At 38.2% G+C, this 25,650-nt stretch overlaps 1 protein-coding gene and 1 pseudogene across 2 annotated transcripts; both read right to left on the bottom strand.

Moving 5' to 3' along the window:
* Positions 1-686: 686 nt before the first annotated feature.
* On the bottom strand, positions 687-14,011 carry LOC110673204 (FHA domain-containing protein At4g14490-like; annotated as a pseudogene).
* On the bottom strand, positions 12,494-25,650 carry LOC110673277 (uncharacterized). Of its 2 annotated transcripts, none has more exons than XM_058145151.1 (8): positions 25,400-25,650; positions 22,559-22,673; positions 20,599-20,668; positions 20,009-20,247; positions 17,338-17,451; positions 16,645-16,696; positions 15,005-15,398; positions 12,494-12,828 (listed from the first exon to the last, which is right to left on the bottom strand). In XM_058145151.1, exons 2-7 carry the CDS (start codon positions 22,649-22,651, stop codon positions 15,019-15,021), a joined length of 948 nt encoding a protein of 315 aa, XP_058001134.1. In that variant the 5' UTR covers positions 22,652-22,673; positions 25,400-25,650; the 3' UTR covers positions 12,494-12,828; positions 15,005-15,018. The 2 variants fall into 2 exon arrangements, with proteins under 2 accessions (XP_058001134.1, XP_058001133.1); XM_058145150.1 differs by having other exon boundaries at positions 12,494-12,838; positions 25,400-25,649.

Genomic DNA, 25,650 nt, shown 5'->3' with positions numbered 1-25,650 from the left:
AATTACACTCGGATTTATAGGATACAGAATGGTGACGTAAATGTAAATATCAATCAGCACTGATATTCTATTGCTCTTCCGAGTTGAATTTATTCCAAGCTTCCTGCAAATCAATCACCAATCAAAAAATATGAAAAGCCATATAAGGTACACTACATATCCAATTCAAAAGTGTATACTCACTGCTACACCTGCAGATGGCTATTTAACAGTGTAACAAGCAAGAAATACGTGTTGCACTCAAAAGAGGCGAGAATTTGTTGCCCCTAAATAAAGGTAGGATGAGTGATGCAGAGGACTCCTTAATCCTTATTTGGGATCCCTGAATAAACTCTATAATTCACGAGCAGCCAATACAATGTTGAAGAAATGGTACAACAAAAGAAAAATCGCATCATTGAAATCCTCAGCCATATTGTGTATTTTATGACATGAATAGAGTTAAAATTATAATAGAAAGGAAAAATACTCAATTAATGAAGCAAAACCTCACAACTATTTAGAAATATATCATTAACAAAGTAAGCTTAGTGGATTATTCCATGCTGACACAACTTCCTTATTCAGCAGCATCTTCTACATTTCTAGTGTAGTGTAGCCTCCTCATTGTGGAAAGCTCCAATCCCATCATTGATTGTGACTCGTAAAAATGTTAAGGGTGCATCTTACATAAGTTCAAGCTCATATGAAAATAAATATAGCAACCGGTAAATTAAATATTTGTACCAAGACATGTGGAGAATGAGCTCGAGTTTACAATAGCCAAACCCAAATGTTAAAAAACTCTCACAACCCTGTAAATCTTAGAATGATTCCAACAATACATTATAACCCAGACACATAGATGAGCATGAAAAAGTCTGATCCTTCTCACAAAAGATTCAAACATGAGCTTTCTGCTTCACTAAATCAATAAACTACAGGCAGCAAATAGGTGGAGCCTCTCTGCAGAAGTTGAACTCTTTCTCCAAAAGTCAAAGATAAACCATCAACAATAAACTAAGAAAAAAAAGAAAAAGACCTTGTGACAGGGTAAAATGCGGTTCATTTTTCATGATCAATTTCAAAGGTATAAATACAATCATGCTAACTAGCCATGAATTCTATGACGACTACAAGATTATTATATTTATAGCCACTTATCAAGTCTAGCCTAACAAAAGCTTCTCAAACTACCTTGCAGCAACCTTATTATGACAGAGCTACCTCAAAGAGTAAATAAGCGTCTGTTATGTTCAACTGGTGTCCCAATGATAAGCTCAAAAAGCACTGTTTAGTAACTTGGGCAGCTTGCATTACAAGCACCAACTTTTTATAGCACAGCCAAATATATGCACAAAGGCACACACAACAAACTCCACCACAGCAACACATATATGCCTCACATTGTAAGACGGGAACTAAACAGAGACATTAAAATAATAACCCTGTTAATCATAGCCACTCATTCTCTAACCCACAGTAGGCACAACCTTAGCTTTCTTCTGCTCTGCTTTCCTTCTCATTCCTTCTATCATCTGTTCAGTAGCTTCAATTATCTGATTCGGCAAATGCACCTCCATATAATCCAACCACTGCCCCAGTGCCATCTTCTCCAAATCGACTATTTCCTGCCCTTTTCCCAAATTCTCACTTGCATTAATTTGTGCCTTGCCACCACTTTCTTTAAGACCACCCAAATTCTCAGCATCTTCACAATTCGTTTCTGCATCCAGTCGCTCTTTTATCTCACATTCTTCCACAATCTCACATTTTATTTCCTTATTTTCCCCAAAACCAGCTTCATTAGCCTGATCGTGCGCGTCTTCTGTTAAATTCAATCCGAAATCTATGTTCTCCTTGTTTCCAAGAAAACTAACTTGAGAGTTCTCCGATCGCAAATCCTGCAGCTTCTTTCTCCTTCGCTTTCCCACTGGAGCCATTTTACTACATTCCCCACCCAAATTCTCCAAAATCACGCAATCCTCATTGTTTCTGCCTAGAGTTACCCTAAGATTCAGTCCTTGCATCTCCAGTTTCTCGGCCGTGACGCCCAAATTTCCCGATTCTTTATCAGTCCTCTTGACCTTAACCAAAACCCTAGCTTTCCTCGTTCTTCCTCTTCTCTGAATTGGCTCACTTTCCTCCAAATTCTCAACATTTTCTCTCTCCAATTCACTCTTCTCTTCAGTTTTTATCACTCCGGCCCCGGTTCTTTGCTGCCGGTCCTGTTTTATCCGATTCACTGACATTTCTCCTTGGGTTGCGTCTTAACAGAGACGGCTCGTCTCCACCGTGGAACTGAACGAGGATGGAGGTGTACTCGCCGAGCTTGAGGGTGTCACCATAGCGAAGATTGAAGGGTTGGAAGGGGGGGAGCTTGGAGGAGTTGAGGGTGGTGCCGTTGGAGGAATTAAGGTCTTGGACGATCCATTTACCCGATTCGGATCCGATAAGCAAGTTGTTTTGACGAGATTCCAGCATCCTTGATAGGAAGGTTGTTGCCGCGGACCACCCGGCCTATCCGGACGTGGATCCGGGTCGGAATCCCAAGGTCTCGCCCTCTCAGGGCCCTTTACGGAATCGTCAGCTTATGTTCAATAAAATCATTAACCTGAATCAAACCGTTAGGGGACGGTTTGAAAGATGGTTACTGAACCACCGGTTCTGGTTTGAGCTCTGGTTTAAAACGGTTTGAAGGACGATTCGAAAAAGAACGGTTCAAAACAGTTTAGAGGACGGCTTGAAAGCGGTTTAGGAATGGTTTAAGAGTAGCACAGATAAAAAAAATTAGAAAAAAATTTTATTAATTCAAAATTTAAATTATATTTGTAAAAATATTTTAATTTTTCTTAGAAATTTTTGAATCAAAATAAAATAAGAAAAAAAGAAAGAAAATGATTTATCTTTAAGAAAAATTTAATAAATAAATACTTGGCCCTGATTAAAAAATTAGAGATGAAATTAATTTTTTTTTTTTTTAAAATTAGCAAAGTGTATGAACTTAATTTTGTATGAACTTAATTTTGCCTATATATCCTTTTAGGATTTAGAGGAATAAAAATTTCTAGTTCTATCACTTACCTTTTTTTTTAATTATATAACAATTGATAATTAAAAATTATAAAAGAGAAAAAAAATTAAAATAGAGGGTATTGAAAATTTTATTGAGGATTTAAAGTAATAACAAAGTAATTGAGATATTATTAAAAATTTCAGGAAGTATATAAAATAATAAAGTAGGAAAATTGAGAGAGTATTGGAAATTAAAATGAGTGTAAAAAATAATTATTTAGAGAGTTTGAGAAAAATTAAAAAAATATTAAGGATTAAAGAAAATGCAGAGAATAATTGTGTAGAAAATTAATGATATATATAAATAAATTAGGAGTGATGTAACATATTTATTGAATTTTTTTATATTTAAATCGCTGGTTTAATCCACTTTGAAATCGTCAGTTCAATCCTTGTAACACCCCAAAATTTTAAATTTTATGAGCATTTTTGGTATTTTAATTTTATTTAAATTTTAGGAATTTTTTTGAGATTTTTCGGATTTTAAAAATCGGGTTTGATTTTCCGAAAATATAAACTTTGATGAATTTTAAAAATTAATTTAAAGACAACGTGGCAAAACTAAAAATATATTTGGAGTCTAAGTATTTTTCTGAGTTTTCTGGAATTTTTTCGAAATTTTTGGACCTCGTTTTCGGTCCCGAGGCAGAGTAAAAAAATTTAAAATTTTGAATTCTGAATCGAACCGACCGAATCGAACCGGATCGGATCGAACCGGTCGAATCGGACCGGTCTTCTTCTCTTTTTCTTCCTCCCGCGCGCGACGTTCCCTCTTCCTTCTCTCTCTCTTTTCTCTCTCCTCCCTCCCCTGCCACCCCAGCCGACCGGCGCCACAACCCTGCCACCACCGGCCACGCTGCACCAAGCCGCGCGAATACCCTCCCTCGCGCGCGCGGCGTTTCTGCTTCTCCGGCCAAAATCCGGCCTATCTGGCCACCAATTGGACCGGGTCTTGTGTCTAAAATCATCTACTCGGCGATAGCTTTCCATAGACACCAAGAACACCGAAATCCATTGAGCGGTTTGTCCGATTTTTGCTCGGGAAGATTTTAGCCCATTTCGACTTTTGGGCTAGATTTCTCGAAAACCGTGAATCCCACGAGAAAACCGAGGGTACCAGCACGCTCCACTAGTCGAGAGCTTCGCAGCGACATAAATTTCAAATTTTTCCAACACCGTTTTTTGGTGGGTCCCACGAAACTTCGCAGTATTTTTCCGAGCCTTTAATGAGTTTAGAAAATTCTGAAAAATTTATGTACTAACCCCCGTGTTATGGGCTTCGTGTAGGTATCCTCGATTCGCGGAAATTCGACAGTTGACCGGTCTGAAATTCCAGATGCACTGCACGGAAAAGTCTCCGAATTGACCGAGGTTTGGGCTAGCCCCATTGTCGACGCCCCGAAAGGCCCTAAGTCAGAATCGGCAAAGGTAAACCCGAACCTTGCTTTTTCGTAATTTTCTAGTGCTTAAATAGGATTAAAAATCCATAAAATATTCGTGGTAGCTTAGAAAATTATGATTCTTTTTGCAATAGCTTAGTGATGTTGCTAAGGACCGCGGGGCAAAGTTTTAGAATTTTTAGAACTTATTTGGGCAGTTTTTGCAAAAATGGTCAATTATAAGGACTAAATTGAAATTTTACATATTGTGACGGATGATTGATTTGATGGGCCCAGGAGGGGCTGTGTGATGTGATTGAGTTGTGGATATATGGATTGTGAGTATAGAAGTGTGTTTTGAGCCCTTTTGCAGGTTGGGTAGGTCCTAGGTATAGGGGAGACTCTGCCGGATTTTCGGCACGACTTAGGACGTATTGGTCTTTTTCTTTGTTTGTATTGAGTCAGATTTATTAAATGATTGTAATAAAATTGTCAGGTGAGCCGGGACAGCCTTCTTCCTCCGCCCAGCCGCCACAGTGATTGTCGTCAAGTCTGTGAGTAAAATATTAATTTTAATTGTAATTTCGATATTATTATATGTTCAGCATGCCCATGCATCACTTATATGCATATAATTATGTAGTTAAACTCTAGGCACGATTTATGTTGCATTGATAACTGTTAAAGTGCCATGAATGTTGTTGCGGTAATTTGGAGCAGTGTGCGTGCGTTGGCGTGCATGTGATGTGGTGTGGACTATGGATAGGACGGGTAGTCACGGCTTGAGTTCTTCGCTGGGACCCGATCCTTCGAGGGGTAGTCACGGCTTGAGTTCTTCGCTGGGACCCTCGATTTGGTTATTAAGTGGAAGTCCGAGCTGAGTTCTTCGCTGACACCAGGTTGGATTTAAGAGAGCTGTATAGGGGATCAGCTCCTATATATTATGATTGATGTTACAGGGTGCGTGAGTGCTCCAAATTACCTTTTTGATGCTATGATGTGAATTTATTGCTGATGTTGCATTTTCATTCCACAGGTTGCATTAGTTTTAGATAGTTATAGAGATTATGGTTAAAATTGATATTTTACTCTCTGAGTCGAACGCTCACTCCTGTTCAATATTTTTCCAGGCCACAGGAGGATATTTTTGAGGTTAACAATGCAGTTGTGGTAGGTATTCTTCTGGTTTGTTCTTATGAGGCTCGTGTTTTGATAGATCCGGGTGCTACGCACTCATTTGTCTCCCCTGTGTTTGCCATGAGGTTGGGTAGAAACCCTACAACTTTAGAGTACCCTTTGTCAGTAGCTACCCCACTTAGTGACAACATAGATGTAGATATGGTTTTTCCGGGTAGCCCAGTGGTAGTGGATGGAAAGATCCTCCCAGCAGACTTGGTTCCTCTACCGGTAATGGATTTTGATGTAATCCTGGGGATGGATTGGTTGTCAACTCACTATGCCACTTTAGACTGCAGGAACAAAAAGGTGTATTTCCACATACCTGGTGTGGAAGAGTTTAGCTTTGATGGTGACAGGAGCGTGGCTCCATATAATTTGGTGTCAGCAATTAGTGCTAGAAAAATGTTGAGGTGTGGATGCCAAGGGTATTTGGCATTGGTGAGAGATACATCTGTAGAAGGTGTCAGCATGGAAAATGTTCCTGTTGTCAGAGAATTTATGGATGTCTTCCCTGAAGAGCTTCCAGGGTTGCCACCAGAAAGGGGAATAGAGTTCTGCATTGATGTTGTTCCGGGTACAAACCCCATATCCATGCCACCTTACAGGATGACACCAGCAGAATTGAAAGAGCTGAAGGAGCAACTACAGGAGCTTTTGGACAAGGGTTTCATACGCCCGAGCACTTCACCCTGGGGTGCTCCTGTTCTATTTGTGAGAAAGAAGGATGGGTCATTGAGGTTGTATATTGACTATAGACAGCTGAACAAGGTGACTGTAAAGAACAAGTATCCACTTCCTCGGATCGATGATTTGTTTGATCAGCTCCAAGGAGCTAGATTCTTTTCCAAGATAGACCTGCGATCAGGCTACCATCAGTTGAGAATCAGGGATGAGGACGTGTCCAAAACGGCTTTTAGGACAAGATATGGTCATTATGAGTTCTTGGTGATGTCTTTTGGACTCACTAATGCACCAACAGCCTTCATGGACTTGATGAACAGGGTGTTCAAGCCATTTTTGGACCGTTTTGTCATCGTATTCATAGATGATATTTTGGTATACTCTCAGACCAAGGAAGAACACGTGTGGCACTTGAGGATGGTGTTGCAGACGTTGAGGGAGCACCAGCTATATGCCAAATTTTCAAAATGTGAATTTTGGCTAGAAAGCATCTCATTCTTGGGACACATGGTTTCTAGTGACGGTATTCGAGTGGATCCCAAGAAAATTGAAGCTGTAACTGATTGGCTTAGGCCTACAACAGTCACTGAGGTGCGAAGTTTTTTGGGTTTAGCTGGCTACTATAGGCGTTTTGTACAAGATTTCTCCAGGATAGCGGCTCCCCTAACTAAGTTGACCAGGAAGAATATTCCATTCATTTGGACAGATGACTGTGAGGTGAGTTTCCAGAAGCTTAAGGAGTGTCTAACCACTGCCCCTGTGTTGACACTACCTGTGAGTGGTGAAGGATACACCGTGTATTGTGACGCCTCCAGAGTTGGCCTAGGGTGTGTTTTGATGCAGAATGGAAAGGTAGTGGCTTATGCTTCAAGGCAGCTGAAGAGGCATGAGCAGAACTACCCCACCCATGATTTGGAAATGGCGGCTGTAATCTTTGCACTAAAGATCTGGAGACACTATCTGTATGGTGAAGTGTGCGAGATATACACCGACCACAAGAGCTTGAGACAGAGGAGATGGATGGAGCTTCTGAAAGACTATGATTGCACCATCCAGTACCACCCTGGAAAGGCCAATGTTGTGGCAGATGCCTTGAGCAGAAAATCTTCTGGCAGTTTGGCGCACATTTCAGTAGAGAAGAGACCATTGATTCAGGAGGTACATGAGTTGATGGATCAAGGTTTAATCCTAGATCTTTCAGATGAGGGGGTATTGTTGGCTCACTTTTCAGTGAGGCCAGACTTGAGGGACAGAGTTAGAGTTTCCCAGCACAGAGACCAACAACTGATGAAGATTATAGAAAGAGTACAGCAAGGTGAAGGTGGTGAGTTTGGATTTGCCAATGATGGCGCCCTAGTGCAAGGTTCTAGGATATGTGTGCCCGATGTGGACAACCTCAGGAATGAAATCATGCGAGAGGCACACTACACAGCATGCAGTGTCCACCTGTGTTCCACCAAGATGTACCATGATGTGAAAGATAGCTATTGGTGGAATGGCATGAAGAGAGACATAGCAGACTTTGTGTCCAAGTGCTTGACTTGTCAGAAGGTGAAGTTTGAACACCAGAGACCGTCAGGGAAGCTGCAAGAGCTCCCTATCCCAGAATGGAAGTAGGAAATGATCACTATGGATTTTGTGACTGGGTTGCCTCGTACCACGCGAGGATATGATTCCATATGGGTAATTGTAGACCGCTTAACCAAATCAGCTCACTTCTTGCCTGTGAAGACTACATATTCTGTGGCACAGTACGCCCGACTCTACATTCGAGAAATAGTCAGATTGCATGGAGTTTCAGCTTCCATAATATCTGACAGAGGGCCCCAGTTCACTTCTCGATTTTGGAGAAAGTTGCAGGAGGCACTTGGCACACAGTTGAACTTCAGTACGGCTTTCCACCCTTAGACAGATGGACAGTCTGAAAGGACAATCCAAACACTGGAAGACATGCTTCGCATGAGTATCTTGGATTTTGGAGGTCAATGGGATGAGCAGCTAGCTTTGGTGGAGTTTGCCTACAACAACAGTTATCACTCCAGCATAGGGATGGCACCCTATGAGGCACTATATGGAAGAAAGTGTAGGTCTCCTCTGTGTTGGACAGAAATGGGGGAAGCGAAGGTGCATGATGTAGACCTAGTGCAGTACACTTCAGAGGTAGTTGGTTTAATCAGTGGAACGATCAAAACAAATTTTCAGAGGCGTAAGAGTTATGCAGACCCCAGACGGAGGGATGTGGAGTTTGCAGTGGGCGACTATGTATTCCTGAAGGTTTCTCCAATGAAGGGAGTCATGAGATTTGGAAAGAAGGGCAAGTTGGCACCTCGGTATATTGGACCTTTTGAGGTTACTGATAGAGTTGGAGCAGTTGCCTACCTGTTGGAGCTACCACCCAACCTTTCTCACGTTCATCCCGTGTTTCACATCTCCATGTTCAGGAAATATATTCCAGATCCTTCTCATGTACTACAGCCGGATGTGATAGAGCTAAAAGAGAATTTGACATTTGAGGAGCAGCCTGTAGCCATAGTGGACTACCAAGTGAGATAGCTGAGATCCAAACAGATCCCTATGGTTAAGGTTTTGTGGAGGAGTCAGTCAGTGGAAGAGTGCACCTGGGAGTCAGAACGGGACATGCGTAGCAAGTACCTTTATCTGTTCAATGTATAATCATGTGCTTTATTCTGCCTTGTGTAAAATTCGAGGATGAATTTTCTGTAAGGGGGGAAGAATGTAACACCCCAAAATTTTAAATTTTATGAGCATTTTTGGTATTTTAATTTTATTTAAATTTTAGGAATTTTTTTGAGATTTTTCGGATTTTAAAAATCGGGTTCGATTTTCCGAAAATATAAACTTTGATGAATTTTAAAAATTAATTTAAAGACCACGTGGCAAAACTAAAAATATATTTGGAGTCTACGTATTTTTTCTGGAATTTTTGGACCTCGTTTTCGGTCCCGAGGCAGAGGAAAAAAATTCAAAATTTTGTATTCTGAATCGAACCGGCCGAATCGAACCGGACCCGATCGGACCGATCGAATCGGACCGGTCTTCTCTTTTTCTTCCTCCCGCGCGCGACGTTCCCTCTTCCTTCTCTCTCTCTTTTCTCTCTCCTCCCTCCCCTGCCGCCGGCCAGCCACCTCCCCCTGCCACCCCAGCCGACCGGCGCCGCCACCCTGCCACCCCAGCCAGCCGGCCGCCGCCCAGAACGGCCGGAAACCGCGCGCGAATCCCCTCCCTCGCGCGCGCGGCGTTTCGGCTTCTCCAGCTAAAATTCGGCCGATCCGGCCACCAATTGGACCGAGTCTTGTGTCTAAAATCATCTACTCGGCGAGAGCTTTCCATAGACACCAAGAACGCCGAAATCCATCGAGCGGTTTGTCCGATTTTTGCTCGGGAAGATTTTAGCCCATTTCGACTTTTGGGCTAGATTTCTCGAAAACCGTGAATCCCACGAGAAAACCGAGGGTACCAGCACGCTCCACTAGTCGAGAGTTTCGCGGCGACATAAATTTCAAATTTTTTCGACACCGTTTTTCAGTGGGTCCCACGGAACTTCGCAGTGTTTTTCCGAGCCTTTAATGAGTTTAGAAAATTCTGAAAAATTTATGTACTAACCCCCGTGTTATGGGCTTCGTGTAGGTATCCTCGATTCGTGGAAATTCGACAGTTGACCGGGTCTGCGAAATTCCGGCGAGACAGACCCGTTACCGGAAAAGTCTCCGAATTGGACCGAGGTTTGGGCTAGCCCCCCATTGTCAGACGTCCCAAGCGCGTCCCCGAAGTCGGAATCGGCAAAGGTAAACCTGAACCTTGCTTTTTCATAATTTTCTAGTGCTTAAATAGGATTAAAAATCCATAAAATATTCGTGGTAGCTTAGAAAATTATGATTCTTTTTGCAATAGCTTAGTGATGTTGCTAAGGACCGCGGGGCAAAGTTTTAGAATTTTTAGAACTTATTTGGGCAGTTTTTGCAAAAATGGTCAATTATAAGGACTAAATTGAAATTTTACATATTGTGACGGATGATTGATTTGATGGGCCCAGGAGGGGCTGTGTGATGTGATTGAGTTGTGGATATATGGATTGTGAGTATAGAAGTGTGTTTTGAGCCCTTTGCAAAGTTGGGTAGGTCCTAGGTATAGGAGACTCACTGGATTTTCTACGACTTAGGACGTATTGGTCTTTTTCTTTGTTTGTATTGAGTCGATTTATTAAATGATTGTAATAAAATTGTCGGTGAGTCGACACCTTCTTCCTCCGCCACCGCCACAGTGATTGTCGTCAAGTATGTGAGTAAAATATTAATTTTAATTGTAATTTCGATATTATTATATGTTCAGCATGCCCATGCATCACTTATATGCATATAATTATGTAGTTAAACTCTAGGCACGATTTATGTTGCATTGATAATCATAAAGTGCCATGAATGTTGTTGCGGTAATTTGGAGCGAAGCAGCGCGTTGGCGTGCGTGTGATGTGGTGTGGACTATGGATAGGACTCGGGTAGTTACGCTTGAGTTCTTCATTGACCCGATCCTTCGAGGGGTAGTCACGCTTGAGTTCTTCATTGGGACCCTCGATTTGGTTATTAAGTGGAAGTCCGAGCCGAGTTCTTCACTGCACTGTGTTGGATTTAAGAGAGTCAGATAGGGATCACCCTATATATTATGATTGATGTTACAGGGTGCGTGAGTGCTCCAAATTACCTTTTTGATGCTATGATGTGAATTTATTGCTGATGTTGCATTTTCATTCCACAGGTTGCATTAGTTTTAGATAGTTATAGAGATTATGGTTAAAATTGATATTTTACTCTCTGAGTCGAACGCTCACTCCTGTTCAATATTTTTCCAGGCCACAGGAGGATATTTTTGAGGTTAACCTGCTTTTCTACTTCGCAGGTTGTTTATCAATATTTGTGTAATTTTATTTACTCCTAGAATTTCCGCATGTGTTAGCAGTAATTATTTGAATTTGGTCTGTAATATTATTATCATGTTGGACCTGTAAACTTAATATTCTATGTCTGTTTGATGGATTGGATGAGGGAGCTGAGCTCCCATTTCTTTTATGATGCTATGAGTATGTGGAGGGTGAGCTGAGTTCCCCAATTGAGTATTTATTATGTTTACAGGTTGGGTGAGTCGAAAACTCCCCGTTGGAAAGTCCATTTTATGGCCGGACTCTGTCCGTTTGTTTTCTTGATATTGGGCCCAAATGGGCCTTAGAGTTGGGTTAATGAACAGTTAGGCTTACTACGGGCCTCGGGGGCTTTAGGCTGGCCCAGGTCCTAGTGCCGGTCCGGCCTATAGGTTGGGTCGTGACAATCCTATTCGAAACTGTCGGTTCACGATTCTTAAAAAATATGAACCTGAACCGAACTGCAAAAGGACGATTTCATTTCATTTCGAAATCAGTTTCGATTTTGATCAATTTTGATCGATTTTTACCGAATCAATTTCAGTTCGATTTTGATTCAAAATCGGACCGTGACCACTCCTGATCAGTAGCTTCAGGGATTGAGGTTCCATAGTTGAGACTTGAGATAGAGAGAGAAAGGAACACGCGGGTATATTGGAGTTTCAAATGATCAGCTTTTAGAACGAGGACAAGAAAAGAAATTCGAAGCTTAGGAGAGCGCTAATCGGATGGTCAAATAATTTCATCTCAATAGAATTTAAAAATTAATTAAAAAAATAAATTAATAACAAAAAAAATAATAACACTAGCTAAAAATTTTTAAAATGCTTTTTTGAATACATTAATTAGAATATTAAAAATAATTTAAAATTAAACTTGATTGATTTTAAGAATGTTATTCTCAAGAATTATTTTTATAGAGTTTACTCTTTATAAAACTATCAAAATTAATTTTAAAATATTTTTTTATATGCTTTAGTTAAAAAATATCAAAAATCAAATGTTTCTTGAAAACATTTACACTGAATAAAATAATTTATTTTTCCAATTTTAGCCCTCAAATTTTGGTGAACGTATTGTATAAACCAATTATATTCTTTCTGAGCCTGAACAGAACACTACCCATATGTATGCATGAATACAACGGAGGGTGAAAACACTTTCATGGCCTGAAGAACCCTAACCTGCTACTAAGCATGCTGTTCCTTGAAGTTGTATTGTTGCAATTTCCATCCTCATTAGTTACAGAGCGTAATTTTCATGCATATGTTTAAACCAAATAAAAGAGCTACTCGACCATTAGTGTCAAAAATCTAACAAATGAATAAATGTTTCCGAGAATCATTTTTATAGAGTTTTGCTCTTCACAAGTTTTTGGGATGAATTTCCCATGAAATTCATAAACTTCAGCTTTTCCATTCCCACCAAAACAATAACTCTAGCTTCCGATCAAGGGGAATAATATCAAACGTGCAACTGAAGTGACTGATGCAGCCTACTTCTTAAGGGCTATGTCCAAGTCACGTACGTACATTTGTAACGAAATCACGCCGCATCCATCTATCAAAGCCAAAACCAGCACCCTTTTCTTCAATCTTTCTCCTGTAGAACACTAAAAAGACACCGACCAAATACATTAAGACTCACAAAATCAATACTACACATTGCGTGGTAAGTAGCACTTGAAAAAAGGAAACCAAGGGAACAAAACAGCCCATCAATTATCAGCTACCCATGGTCAAATGGCACCAATCTAACAACTGTGCTAAAATATATATACACACACACACCCACACCCACACACATACGGTATAATAGCAGCTATGACAGGTTCCCGGTTTTATTATTTATCCAATGTAATCCTGAGAACTGGGATATAGATTCAAGAATAGAATACCATTACAAAAGAATCATAATCTGTTGTTGTTGTGCTGACTATACGAGAAACCAATTTCAATATTTTCAAGTAAATTATACTACACCATAAATCACACCTCAGCCACAATAATTTTAACATCCTTGATTGCATGTGAGAAGGACCCATTTACCATGGTAAGGTTACCAATTTGGGAGAGGTGTTTTAGCTACTTTTCTACTATCACCAGAACTGGCAGAATGACATTATTATTTAGCAAAATAATACATTATTATTTAGCAAAATAATCATAATTCACTTTGAACACCACCTGAATGATCATATTATTAGTTGCCAAGGATAATTTTGCCACTCTAACTATAATTTTACAAGCAAACCTCCAGCACAAATATTGAATCTGAACCCAAATTAAGCTGATCATGAAACAGGAGAGAAAGAAGAATGAATAAAACAAACTTGAACATTCTAAAACTCAGCTTAGTCCAGCCATTTGCAGCCCTACATGCCCACACATTAAGGATAGCTCTTAGTGCACCAAAACATTTAAAGGTCATTTAGCTTGACTAAACAGAATCAAATCAAAAACAGTATCTATCTCCCATTTTCACTTGTTTCTCAAGACTTCAGTAACACAATCCTATGCTTCTGAAAGGGTGCCAAATTCTATATAAAGACTAATGCTTTGTTTGTTTTGAGGGAGTTGATATGAACTATTGAGTACCACAAGTCACTGAGGTTGAACAATGTAAGGAATAAGCCACCTATGTAGAACTCATACTTGAAAACCAACTTGCAAAGGGAGGGTGCCTAAGAACTTATTAACCGTTCACCAAGGTTGTTCCTCAGTGATGTGAGATTGTAACAATACCCCACGCTTAGAAAACCAACATTCTTGTTGGTCACGGCCATGTTGGTTTCGGTCACGTTGATCATGGCTAGCACCTTACACATAAGACCACCTATCCTTACACAATATTGATGGCCTAGGTCACGGCCATGTTGGTTACAGTTACATTAGTCACGGCTAGCACCTTATATATTTGACCACCTCTCCTTACACATTGAACCACCTGTCCTTACACAATATGGATCTAGGCCACCACTCTGTGAGCCACCACTCCATGGGCCACCACTCTGAGTGTCAGGTCTCGCAAGATATAGCTGGCTTTGACACCAACTGATATGAACTTGAGCACCACGAGCCGTTGAGCTTTAACCATGTAAGAAATAGGCAATCTAAGTAGAACTCACTCTTGAAAATCGGCTTGCAAGAGGAGGGTGCCTGGGGACTTATTAACCTAAGGATATTCCCTAACGATGTGGGATCGTAACAGAAGTGGATGGAAAAGAAAAAGAAAAATCATTTCTCTAGTTTCTTTTTTTTTTTTTGGGACAACAATTAGAGAAAGGAAAAGAGGGAAAAGCAATGGAGATTACCTAATTTCTCTCCAAACATCTAAAAAATTTCCCACCAATTTGGAGTACAAGGGAGAGAAATGAGAAAGTAAAACATAATAATAATAATAATAATAATAATAATAATAATAATAATAAAGGCTGAAGTTACGAAGATACCCTTTCACCATATAAATAGCAGTACATAACAAGGGTATAACAATAAAAATAGACTTGTAAACTTATTTCTTTTGTTTTCTATCCAATTTCTCACATAAGGTAACCAAACAATATAATGGAAAATAGATTTTTTTTATCTACCTTTATTTATTTATTTATTTTCATTTTCATTGCACAATTAAGGAACCAAACAAAGGCTAAAATACTCAAGTTTTATGTAAGCCAAGTTTTGCGGAGGACCAAGAACAGGTTAATTCTCTCAACTCATTCAGTTGTCATTTACATAACTTTAACTTCACAGACAGGCCAATAATCATATGAACTAACCTTCCAGAAAGCAATCATTTTGGCAATGACGATGAGCGGTGCTCCAGAAATTTCCAAGAAGGCTGCACAGAATTTGGAAAAGGCATCCCAAACTCTAAGATATTCTTGATCCATTTAACCCGGTTCACCAACTCCTCTAAGTCCAAAATTGCTGCTTCTATAGTATCAGAACACATAGAATTCAAAGAAATGCTTCTATCAGTTCTCAACTTTTTTGATGGACTATTATCATCGTGACAGTCTTTCCCAACATTATCTCTTGTAACTTCAGCTGAAGCATCCTCTGACCTTTCTGGAGGTGGTATACAACTAGCTGAAGTATGAGAAGAAAATTCAGTATTATGCTTGTTTCTCCCTTCATCGACTGTATGAGCTGTCAAGTCCACAAAGCCCCCTGCAACAAGAATGATTCCCATATCAAAGCAAGTTCGTTACAGAATCAAGTCACTCAAAAAGACGGGAGATGCAGCAGCAGCAAAAGTGCTAACAAGGAAAACGACTGTTTAAAGCCAACAAATAACCAAAGCCATTTGAATAATAATAATAATAATAAAAGAACAAACCATTAGAAGCATAAATCCATCATCAAGAGCTAATAATCAAAATAACAGCTAAACCTGGTAAGCAACTCCTCTTACTTTACTAAAGACCATTGATCAAATCTTACATCAGTGTCCCTCATCCTTTCAAGGTTTGCACAAGATTTGAACTTAGAAGAAATCAGACCAAGAATTAAGTCACAAGGACATATTGCACTTAGATAACAGATCCAAGACATCAAAAACATTATTGTTCTTTATGGGTACCATTTTTTGTCCTTCATAAATATAAAAGAACACAGATGTTGTCACCACTTGTCATAAACTCTTAACTATGACTCCAATTTTACACTTCTTGAAGATGATTCCATTTGCAGCTTTGAAGTGTGTCATCATGACTCTTCATGCATTTGACCCAGCTATAAGGCTGATAACCTCCATTGCCAATTCACCCAAGTAAAAAATAAAGGATTCAAAATCTCTTCAGGTTTGAGCAATCCATAATATTATTCTAGGACTAAACAGGAAAGTCCGAGGAGGTATCTGACCCTATTAACTCCCATTTATTTAAATATGATATTTATATATGGTATGACTATAAATAGTTCCATAATCTTCCAGGTTTCAAAGAGGTTATCAGATTCATCGAAGTTATGAGTCACCAGACTCAAATGCTCACATCATTTAACAATTAGAGAACAGATATTGCCATCTAGCAACTCATAATTGCACTAAACAGAATGGTCATCAAGAGAACAGGGAATACAATGATCAATCCCCACTAAGGATAAAAGGCCTATCAAGGGCTGAAAATATAAATTTAGGAGCATAAGAACCTCTATTGTTACAAAATAACAAGAAGCACACAACACAGAGAGCAAAAGATCTTCCGCATTGAAAAGTTGCGCTTCAGTAGGATCTATGGATGGAATTAAACATATAATGTAAATCTTAGAATGAAAATATCAACCAATACTAGCAATAATTTTTTTTTCAGTCATCGGTAGTAGCAAGCTCATTTACTAATTAAATCATCCCAATGCCAACAAACATATTTTATAAAAAATGAGAAATAGAAGTACATGTAGACATCCTACTAACCTTGATTCAAAGGTTTGACTAACCGAGCACAAGAGTGACAATCTTCATTCCCCTGTAACCATCACAGTATCACAAGCAAATCAGCAAACAAGAGAAAAAAGGCATTGCTAAGGTATCCAAATAGCATAGGGAGAATTCCACAAATAACAAAAACAAATTCCATCAGGACATACACGAGAATTGAAGATGTAGCACAATGTCAATGTTACCATAAGATTTTTGATAAAGCAGAAATCACAGTCTATGATGAAAGGTGTAACTGAAAAGCACCTGCTTCAACTCACAGCAGACCATGATGACAGTAACACTCATTGTCTACTAGAACAGCTTATAAATGACAAAGAAGATCTAAGATAAATAAAGACAACTTCAACAAATTTTCATATACCAACCTACAAAAGATTGAAATGACAATTCACAATAATCAAGGGAAGAATATCATAGTTCTGTAAGGATACAGTAGCAACAAAAAAAACTCAATTTCATGCTAGACGAAAAACAAATGGAAACAGCAAGACAACGAATAACACCACCACCCCCCACCCCCCCTCCCCAAAAAAAAAAAAAAAACTCAACAGTGCCATCATAACATTCATTAATAAATAGAACAATTCACAAAATGTGATTGGAATGAATAACATAAAGATAGACATGACTATGAAACTACTAGAGTTCAAGGGAGCTGTCACGTACAGATATAGGCACTGTCCAACCATGCTCTGGAGACCAATCCAAGGAAGGTCGCAAGTCTGCACAGGAAGCCTCATAAGATAAACCTTCACCAACAGGAGGAGGAAACAACTTGATCTGTAAAGATAAACACATAAAATCGGGGGGGTGGTGGGGGGAGAAATGTAAGCATCATACCTTATGGATAATTAACTACCAGCACAGAACACAATGTTAGAAGTAATGGGGAAACTCCCCAGGGATTGATCTAGTTTAAGATAAGATTAAGTGCATCTTTTATGTTACAAGTGTTTCTACTTCCCCATATTGCAAATTTCTCTAGGACATAAACATAGCAGGCCGTTACCCTTGAAGCTGTTGGAAAAAGATTACCCATGCAGCACACACAAATTAGAATAATGATCACAGAAAAGGAGAAAAACATTGCACAAAGAATTTTAGATAGTTTGGAAATCGATTCGGAGAAGGCTTATGATAGTGTTTCAAGAAATGTCTTATGGAGAGTGTTAGAACAAAAGAGGGTATCTATTAGGCACATATAAGTGTTGAAAGATATGTATGAAGGAGCAACTAATATTGTGCGCACAGCGGGAGAGGACACAAGAGATTTTCCTATCCCAGTTAGATTACACCAGGGTTCAGCTGTAAGCCCTTACCTTTTTACATTAGTTCTAGATGAATTGACGAAACATAAACAAGAGAATATCCCTTGGTGCATGATATTTGCAGATGATATAGTTCTGATAGATGAGACGCAAGAAGGAGTCAATAGAAAGTTAGAGCTTTGGATAAGTACTTTGGAGTCAAAGGGCTTAAAGTTAAGTAGAACGAAGACAGAATACATGCATTGCAAGTTCAGTGAAGGCCGAACTGGTGATAGAGAAGGAGTTAGTTTGGATGGAGTGGTATTGCCCCAAAGTAATAACTTTAAATATCTCGGCTCAATCCTTCAAGTAGATGGGAGATGTAAGGAGGATGTTAGTTATAAGATTAAAGCCGGATGGTTGAAGTGGAGACATGCCATGGGAGTTTTATGTGATGGCAAGATTCCTAATAAGTTGAAAGGAAAATTTTACCGTACAGCCATACGACCGGCAATGTTATATGGTAGTGAGTGCTGGGCAATGAAAGAGTCGTATGTGTCTAAAATAAGAGTTGCAGAGATAAAAAAAATTAAGGTGGATGAGTAGTCATACCAGACTAGATAAAGTCCGTAATGAGAGTATTAGAGAAAAGGTAGGAGTAATGTAAATTGAGGATAAGTTGAAAGAAGGAAGATTAAGGTGGTTTGATTATGCGAAGTGTAGACATACGGAGGCTCCAGTTAAATAAGTAGAGCACATTGGGTTAGATAATAGAAAGAAAAGAAATGGTAGACCTAAACTGACTTGGAGGAGAGTAGTACTACATGACCTATAAACATTACACATTTCCAAAGATTTAACCCAAAATCGTTTAGAGTGGAGAAAGAGAATTCATATAGCCTAACCCCAATAAATTTTTGGGATAAAGGTTTAGTTGAGTTGAGTTGGAAATCTACCAATGTCTATAGAGAGGCACTGCGACTTTCCCTATTAAGGATAAAGTCCAAAGTGCCAATTTGTAAAATCAATAGAGTTTACCTCTAACAAGTAGGAATAGGAGAAACTTGATATTACAAAACCTAAACCACAAACTAAACAGAAACACCATCTAGGTTTTGAAAGTGAAAAACAAATAATTAAAATGGAAAATAGCTTTACCCATCCCATGCAGTGAGAAACCTATTTAGCCAAAATGGCCATTAACTAGAAGTTCTAAGAGTCCCATTAGCACTGTTTCCATTATATTTTATGTGATCTGATAGAGAATCAAGAAAAAGAAATCATTCCTTGGAGAGCTTTCAAATAGGTTATTCTAATACAGAAGGACAATGTAGTTTAATTCTTACCATAGGAGGTAAATAATTGCCCCTGAAGTACACAGGAAGTGTATAGCTGAATCCTCAAAGGCTAATTTGAAGAAGAAGATGATGATGAGGAAATGCCAAAACCTAACTTCAAAAATGAGACCATGAAAGATATTGTTGGTGCATGTACGTAGTTGGGGGAGGAGGGGTGGGTTGGACGAGAGACAGGTGTTTGGAGGTTGTGGAAGAGGCAATGAAAAGGACATTAACTAAAAAGTGAACCGACACAAACACACATATATAAGAAGAAGAAGAAGCTTCATGGGAGGGGGGGGGGGGGGGGGGGGGGGGGTTGGGGTGTGGAGGGGAGGGAGAGGGACAGGTGTTTGGAGGCAGTGGAAGAGGCAATGAAAAGGACATTAACTAAAAAGTGAACCGACACAAACACACATATATAAGAAGAAGAAGAAGAAGAAGAAGAAGAAGAAGCTTCATGCTGATGCTGCACAAAGTAACCCTCCAAAGTACAACTACTTGTCTCACATAGCAACCATATTCAACAGATAGCCAGCATTTATGCCTCAGTCCTTTACATAGCACAATACATGATTCTAGCGTTCATACTTTTTTGGAGCAATTTCTTAAGGCCACAACAAATACATGTACATATTTTTTGCATCTTAAAGTTGAAGAGATCCAGCAATTCAGCAATTATGAGATCACTTGACCACAAACAAGAAAATCGGCAACATTTGAGAACAAAAAAACATAGAACAAACACCGTACCCGAAATTTATCATGCTCTAAAACTTCAATTAGCCTTCCAGACCAATAACAACTATCAGACAACCAATCTACTAAATCTCCCACCTTCCAGACATCATTCCTAATGACTACCACTTCTGAGATGGTACTGATATTGGGCATTTCGCTTTCACGATAAATAGGAGGAAATTGTGGGCGTAGCATCAATTTTGCGCCCTTAGATTTACCAGGCTTTTGATAAAGTTTTGTCCACGTTATCCCTGTATATAAGAATAAATTAATTGAAATAAGAACAAGAATTTGAAGGATATGAAGTTCACATGAATATGAACTACAACACCTCATCCAATGAAGATTCATCTAGCATTAAGATTGAAGGATAAAATCATGTCTAGATTTTTACAATTAATGAAAAGTAAAAAATTTTGCAATTACTACAGCTGGTTGGCAGTTTTAACCTGTTTTAGACAAGCATAGAGTGAGTAGAAGCATGAATCAGCTTCTAACATATAAAGTATTATTAATTTCCAGTAAAATGCTGAGCATAGGAAAAAACATATTACTAACACAGAGAAGTAGCAAAAGTGAACCAGAAAAGAAAGGTAGCTTACTTTCATCTGAAAAGTCATAGTACTCCAAGGCGCACACCACCCCACTCTTTCTCTGGCCAATCTCCTTAATCTGGTGGGGAACATAAATTAGTTGGAGTCCAAAACAAGAGAAATGACTTCAAGAAAGAAAATAACCTTCCATCTAAACCAAAAACAAAAGGGTAATATACAAGAAAACCCTTGAGGTTTGATCATAATTACACTTTCATCCCTCCTTTTTTTAACTTGAAACAAGTTAGTCCCTATGACTTGATTCGTTAATAAATTAGTCCTTCAGTCCAAAATTGATCCAAATTTCCATTTGCCAATGCAGTGAGTAAAACCCTAAAATAAAATTATAATTCCATAGTTGCTTCCCCCCACCCCCCCCCCCCCCCAACCAAAACTTTTGTGTTTTGCAATCTCTCTCTCTTTCTCTCTCACACTGTTTTAACCCTTTCTCCCTCCCTCAGATTCTATTGCCCTTACCCTATTAGAATTCCATTGCAAGCCACTTCACACCCAAAAGGCAACTCTACAGCAAACCCAACTTCACAGCCAGCCAATTTAAACTCAAATTATGACCCAAATAACGGAATCAACAAAGCTTTTATTTTTCTCGAACCTGAATTTTTGAAAGGACACTACTGTTCATGCACAAGTTAAAGTTGCTACCAGCTCATGTGTCCACTTGCCAACATAAAATTGGGTTGTTGGAGATGACGAGTAAAGGAGGGTCAAGTGAAGCCATGTTAGCCACCACATGTGGAAATGAGGCCAAAGCTGTACAAATCAAAGACTACAAGTTTGGTTGTTCAGATTTTCAATCTACCTTCTCGTTCAAAATCGAGCAAAATTGACAATAATGGAGGCTACTCCGGCGGCTAAAGATGGTGGAAAGCTGGCCTTGAGCTTCACCAGAGTCAAGAGTGCCAAACACAATAGTTGGGAGGCTCTACAATTGTGTATCCTTCTTCCTACCTTAGTTCTCTGCTAGTTTCTGGATGAAATACCACTGGAGAGAGAGAGAGAGAGAGAGAGAGAGAGAGAGAGAGAGAGAGAGGCATAGGTGGCGGGTTAGACAAAGAGAAGGAAAGTGGTGGTGGTTTGAGAGGCAGCATGATGGGTGGCAATGGCAGTTTACAAGAGAGAAACTAAGCGTGTGTGGGTAGGTGGGTGAGGGGAGGAGAATGGCCATTTGAGTGAGAGCATTTAGGTCATTTGATCTTTCTCCTAATGGCAAATTAGGTCATTTTAAATAGATGGACAAATTGATTAACAAATCAAATCTCAAGGACTAACTTGTTTCAAATTAAAAAAAGAAGGGACAAAACTGTAATTATGAGCAAAGCTCAGGGGTGTTATTGTAAATTACCTAAAACAGAATCTATAATTAGATTCGACACAGTTAGACCACAAAACATTCACAACTATGCATATGGAGACTTCACAAGCAATTGAGTATCTTTATACTACCTATAACTTACAACATAAATATTTAACCCAACTAAAGAAGCCCACTTGAATGAAAGGCAGTAATGGAGGCATTACATGCTTTGAGATGATCAAAGTATATAATAAACTAATCTCATGGAATTGTTTTATAATCTTTCAACAATATAACACAAATAAAAAGATGTGATAGCACACAAGACTCCTTGTTCTATACAGTTAATGATGAATGCCAAAACTTAATGATAACATCAACAAAGCCCTATCCCACATCGCTTTGACTGGGCAGGTTTTCCTAACTTTGATGAGGATTCAAGGAAGGTTTAGGAAAACAACCTTCATTAGTGAGCCTATTCCTTGCATTACAAGGAAGCTACTTGTGTTAATAATAAACGCAATGGAGAAACCACAGCATTATACTAAGCTCATTATTTTTTTTTTTTTTGTTAACTAAGAACTTAGTTGCATATGTTTGCATTGAAAATTTAACAAGACAAATTTTTTTTAAGTGTTTTACTTTGGTGAGTACCTTGCAACGAAACCATGCACCACGAAAACCTACGATAAAAGATCTTGCTTCTGCAAGTTGGCCCACTTTGAAAGGAAGGTTATGCTCATTCATGATGTTCCATCAACACAAGTAGCTGAAAGAGAAGAATTGTAAGTTTAAAACCAATTCAAAAGGGAAAAATGAAAAATCTATTCAAGAACTTCATTTCTAATTTTCAGGGCTTCCCTATTTCAATTTTGAGGCAAGGACTCCTCAACCATGGTACCACATAGAGCACATAAATTATATGTCAGAATTGAAAACACCACAATGATAAATCCTGACAGTAAAATAAGCAAGCTACAAGGAACACCTTTCTATTCCATTCAATAAGAATCATCCTTCAATAGTTATACGTAATTGACACTCTCATTAAAATCCATCAAATACAGTGAAATGCATTTGAAAGAGGGATTGACTAAGTTTGGTCATTTAAAGTGGAATTGTATAAGACCCATAAAGTTGAAAGCTAAACTTTTTAAAATACACCAATGGTTTCCAAAATTATCAATTAGTTTAGGAAATCTTTAATTTGTTAATTTTTATCATCAAACTTTTTAATTTTTATTTCAGATTGATATCTTTCACCAAAATTTGGTGAAATTATTATCCAAATTGTTGAAGTAGCCTCCACATAATAAAAATTTTAATTGTATTTAGCAAGAAACGGACCCATTTTAATCCAAACAAGCAATGATAGATACTAGGTCAAGGGAAAATGATATTTCTCTCCTCTGCTTTCATCTCTCAGTCGTTCATTCTTTGGCTTATGGTCATTGGTTGACGAGATCAATTTGTTTTTGCAACTAAATTAGAGGAAACTTGGTGACAAACGGGAAATACCTACAAATTACAACACTAATACAAGAAAAAAAAAAAAAAAAACATATTCTAATCCTAAATCACAACCTACAAAACTGAGTGCATAAATCAAGTGAAATACCATAGTTTGTACCAACATTCTTGTAAGTCAATGGTGTTAACTATTGCAAAAGTGTGAGCAACAAGACACAAGGTTAAATCCAAACACTACACTTGGGCTTGGATTGAATCCTATTTCCCACCATCAAACTACTAAAAATAATAACTATCCAACTATAAAACATTACAAAAAATATATATGATCCAATCCAATAACAAGTGAGCCTTACAATCCACTTGCTATTAATAATCACATGACTAATTAGTCTTATTGCACGTATTATAATCTAGTGACCAAGTTTCTACAGATTAACAAATTTCATATGAATGTAAAAAAGCAATGGTGATGAATATCAACATAAGAAATTTCCACGCAATGCTTTAGGTTCTAATACTAGACCATTTCAACAGACCAAATTGGTAAGGAGCCTTGTCCAAGTCCATGTAGAACTTGGCTTGGTTTAACGTCTTCTTTATTTCCACCCTCAGCGAGCACATCTATTAGCAAAAAGCACTACCACTCAACTCAAAATTTGCCGATCTACTAGAATCTTATACTAATGCACTAGGAAGTTTTCAGAATTAGTATTGCTGGAGATAACTAGTCGCCAAAATCTCATCAAACCAACACACTCGAGTCACAAACCTCCCATATTTCCGATTTCAATACTAGCACTCTCTTATTATATTTTTCCAAAAAAAATGTTACATCTACACCTATTTCAATATCTATGCCAAAGGAAAAAGGAAAAGCATCATCCATTAACTTGAAAACCAACATTCCTTTAGTTCTTAAAGATATGGAAGATGATGAATATATTGATTTTAAAGACGAGATGAAGAAGATTATGATGTAATTCTTGATGAAGATTGAAGAGTAGTTATTTTATGATTGCTTGACTTTAATTTTGAGACATTAAAAGACTATTCAAGTTTCAATATATTAGTTTTTAAACTTTTAATAGTCTTTTTATTTCATTTGGATTGCAAAATTATTATTACTTAAATGCTTATTAGTTATTATTATTTTTAGTTTTATGTTATTTGAAGTTTGGGACATTCACATTTATTTGACTTTTATGGATTTTTTTTTTTAGCGTCTCACCTCGCCCAGGCACATGCTTGAGCCTTGCTTCTAGGCTCTAGGACCCCTTGGGTCCTTAGTGCACATTAAACCTTTAATAACTATGAGTGATTGTAATTTATTTTTCTCTTGATAGGAGTAGGTTTTTGCAGAACCACTTTGAATTTTGTGTTCTTCAATTTTGCAAGGTAATTATCCTAACAAAAAAAAAAAAAAAAAACTTATGATTTCTTTTGTCGACAAATGCACAGCACAACTATTCATATAGTTTAAGGAAACAACAAGGCCACCGCTAAAGTGCTTAAGTACCAATCTAGACAACTCCCTACCATTAGATACTATGTGGCTTTGGGAATTCAGACTCTCTATATGTTCATCACCATTGTTTTATATCTAAAGCTTCATGGGCTCCACCATTATGAGTGCTCAGGCATAGGACCCAATATTCAAGCCAATAAGTAAATATAATGGTCAGAGAACAGAATATTGCTAATCAATTTCCCCAATCCTAAAACCTAAATCAAAGCCGAAAATGCATGTTAAACAACGACTTCCCTGATTTTGTTTCCAGTAGTTAATGGCTGCATGTTAAAACCCAAACAGGAGAAAGCAACTTCATTTCAATTTCCTTTGATTTTTACATAAACAAATGTATTAAGTATTCATGATCATGCCCAAATTAAAAACCAAAGAAAAAAGATAACATATACAATATAAAAAAGAAACCAAAACCGAACATATGAAGCTAAAATCCCGTTCAAAGAAAGAATGAGAAATAAGTATCAAACAAATAAAAAAAAAAAAAAAAAGCTTACCTCTCTTGAAATCGGAAAGGAGATGGAACTTGAAGGAGGGAGAGAGATGAAGAGAGAAATAAGGATGAGATGGGTTTGTTGGATACGTCGGCGAACTGAAAAATGTGCCTATTTACTGCCCGAGTTCTGCAAACTCTCTCCTCTCTCGTATCTGCTTTTTCCGTTGAGGAGTTTACTGCATCCAAGACAAATGAGCGTGATCTGGATTTTTTTTTTTTTTTCTCTCCCAATTTTCTTTTTTTCTAAAATTT

The sequence above is a fragment of the Hevea brasiliensis genome, chromosome 4, assembly GCF_030052815.1.
Source record: "Hevea brasiliensis isolate MT/VB/25A 57/8 chromosome 4, ASM3005281v1, whole genome shotgun sequence".
Taxonomy (NCBI): Eukaryota; Viridiplantae; Streptophyta; class Magnoliopsida; order Malpighiales; family Euphorbiaceae; genus Hevea; species Hevea brasiliensis.
Note: the sequence above shows the minus strand (reverse complement) of the source record. Positions and strands in the feature narration are given on the sequence as shown.

Coding starts and splice junctions, on each gene's coding strand:
- LOC110673277 (XM_058145151.1), bottom strand. CDS start 22,651: ATGAATGAGCATAACCTTCCTTTCAAAGTGGGCCAACTTGCAGAAGCA. Junction 17,452..20,008: donor TAGAGCATGATAAATTTCGG/GTACGGTGTTTG, acceptor TTATCTTTACAG/ATCAAGTTGTTTCCTCCTCC. Junction 16,697..17,337: donor GTTGGACAGTGCCTATATCT/GTACGTGACAGC, acceptor TGATGGTTACAG/GGGAATGAAGATTGTCACTC.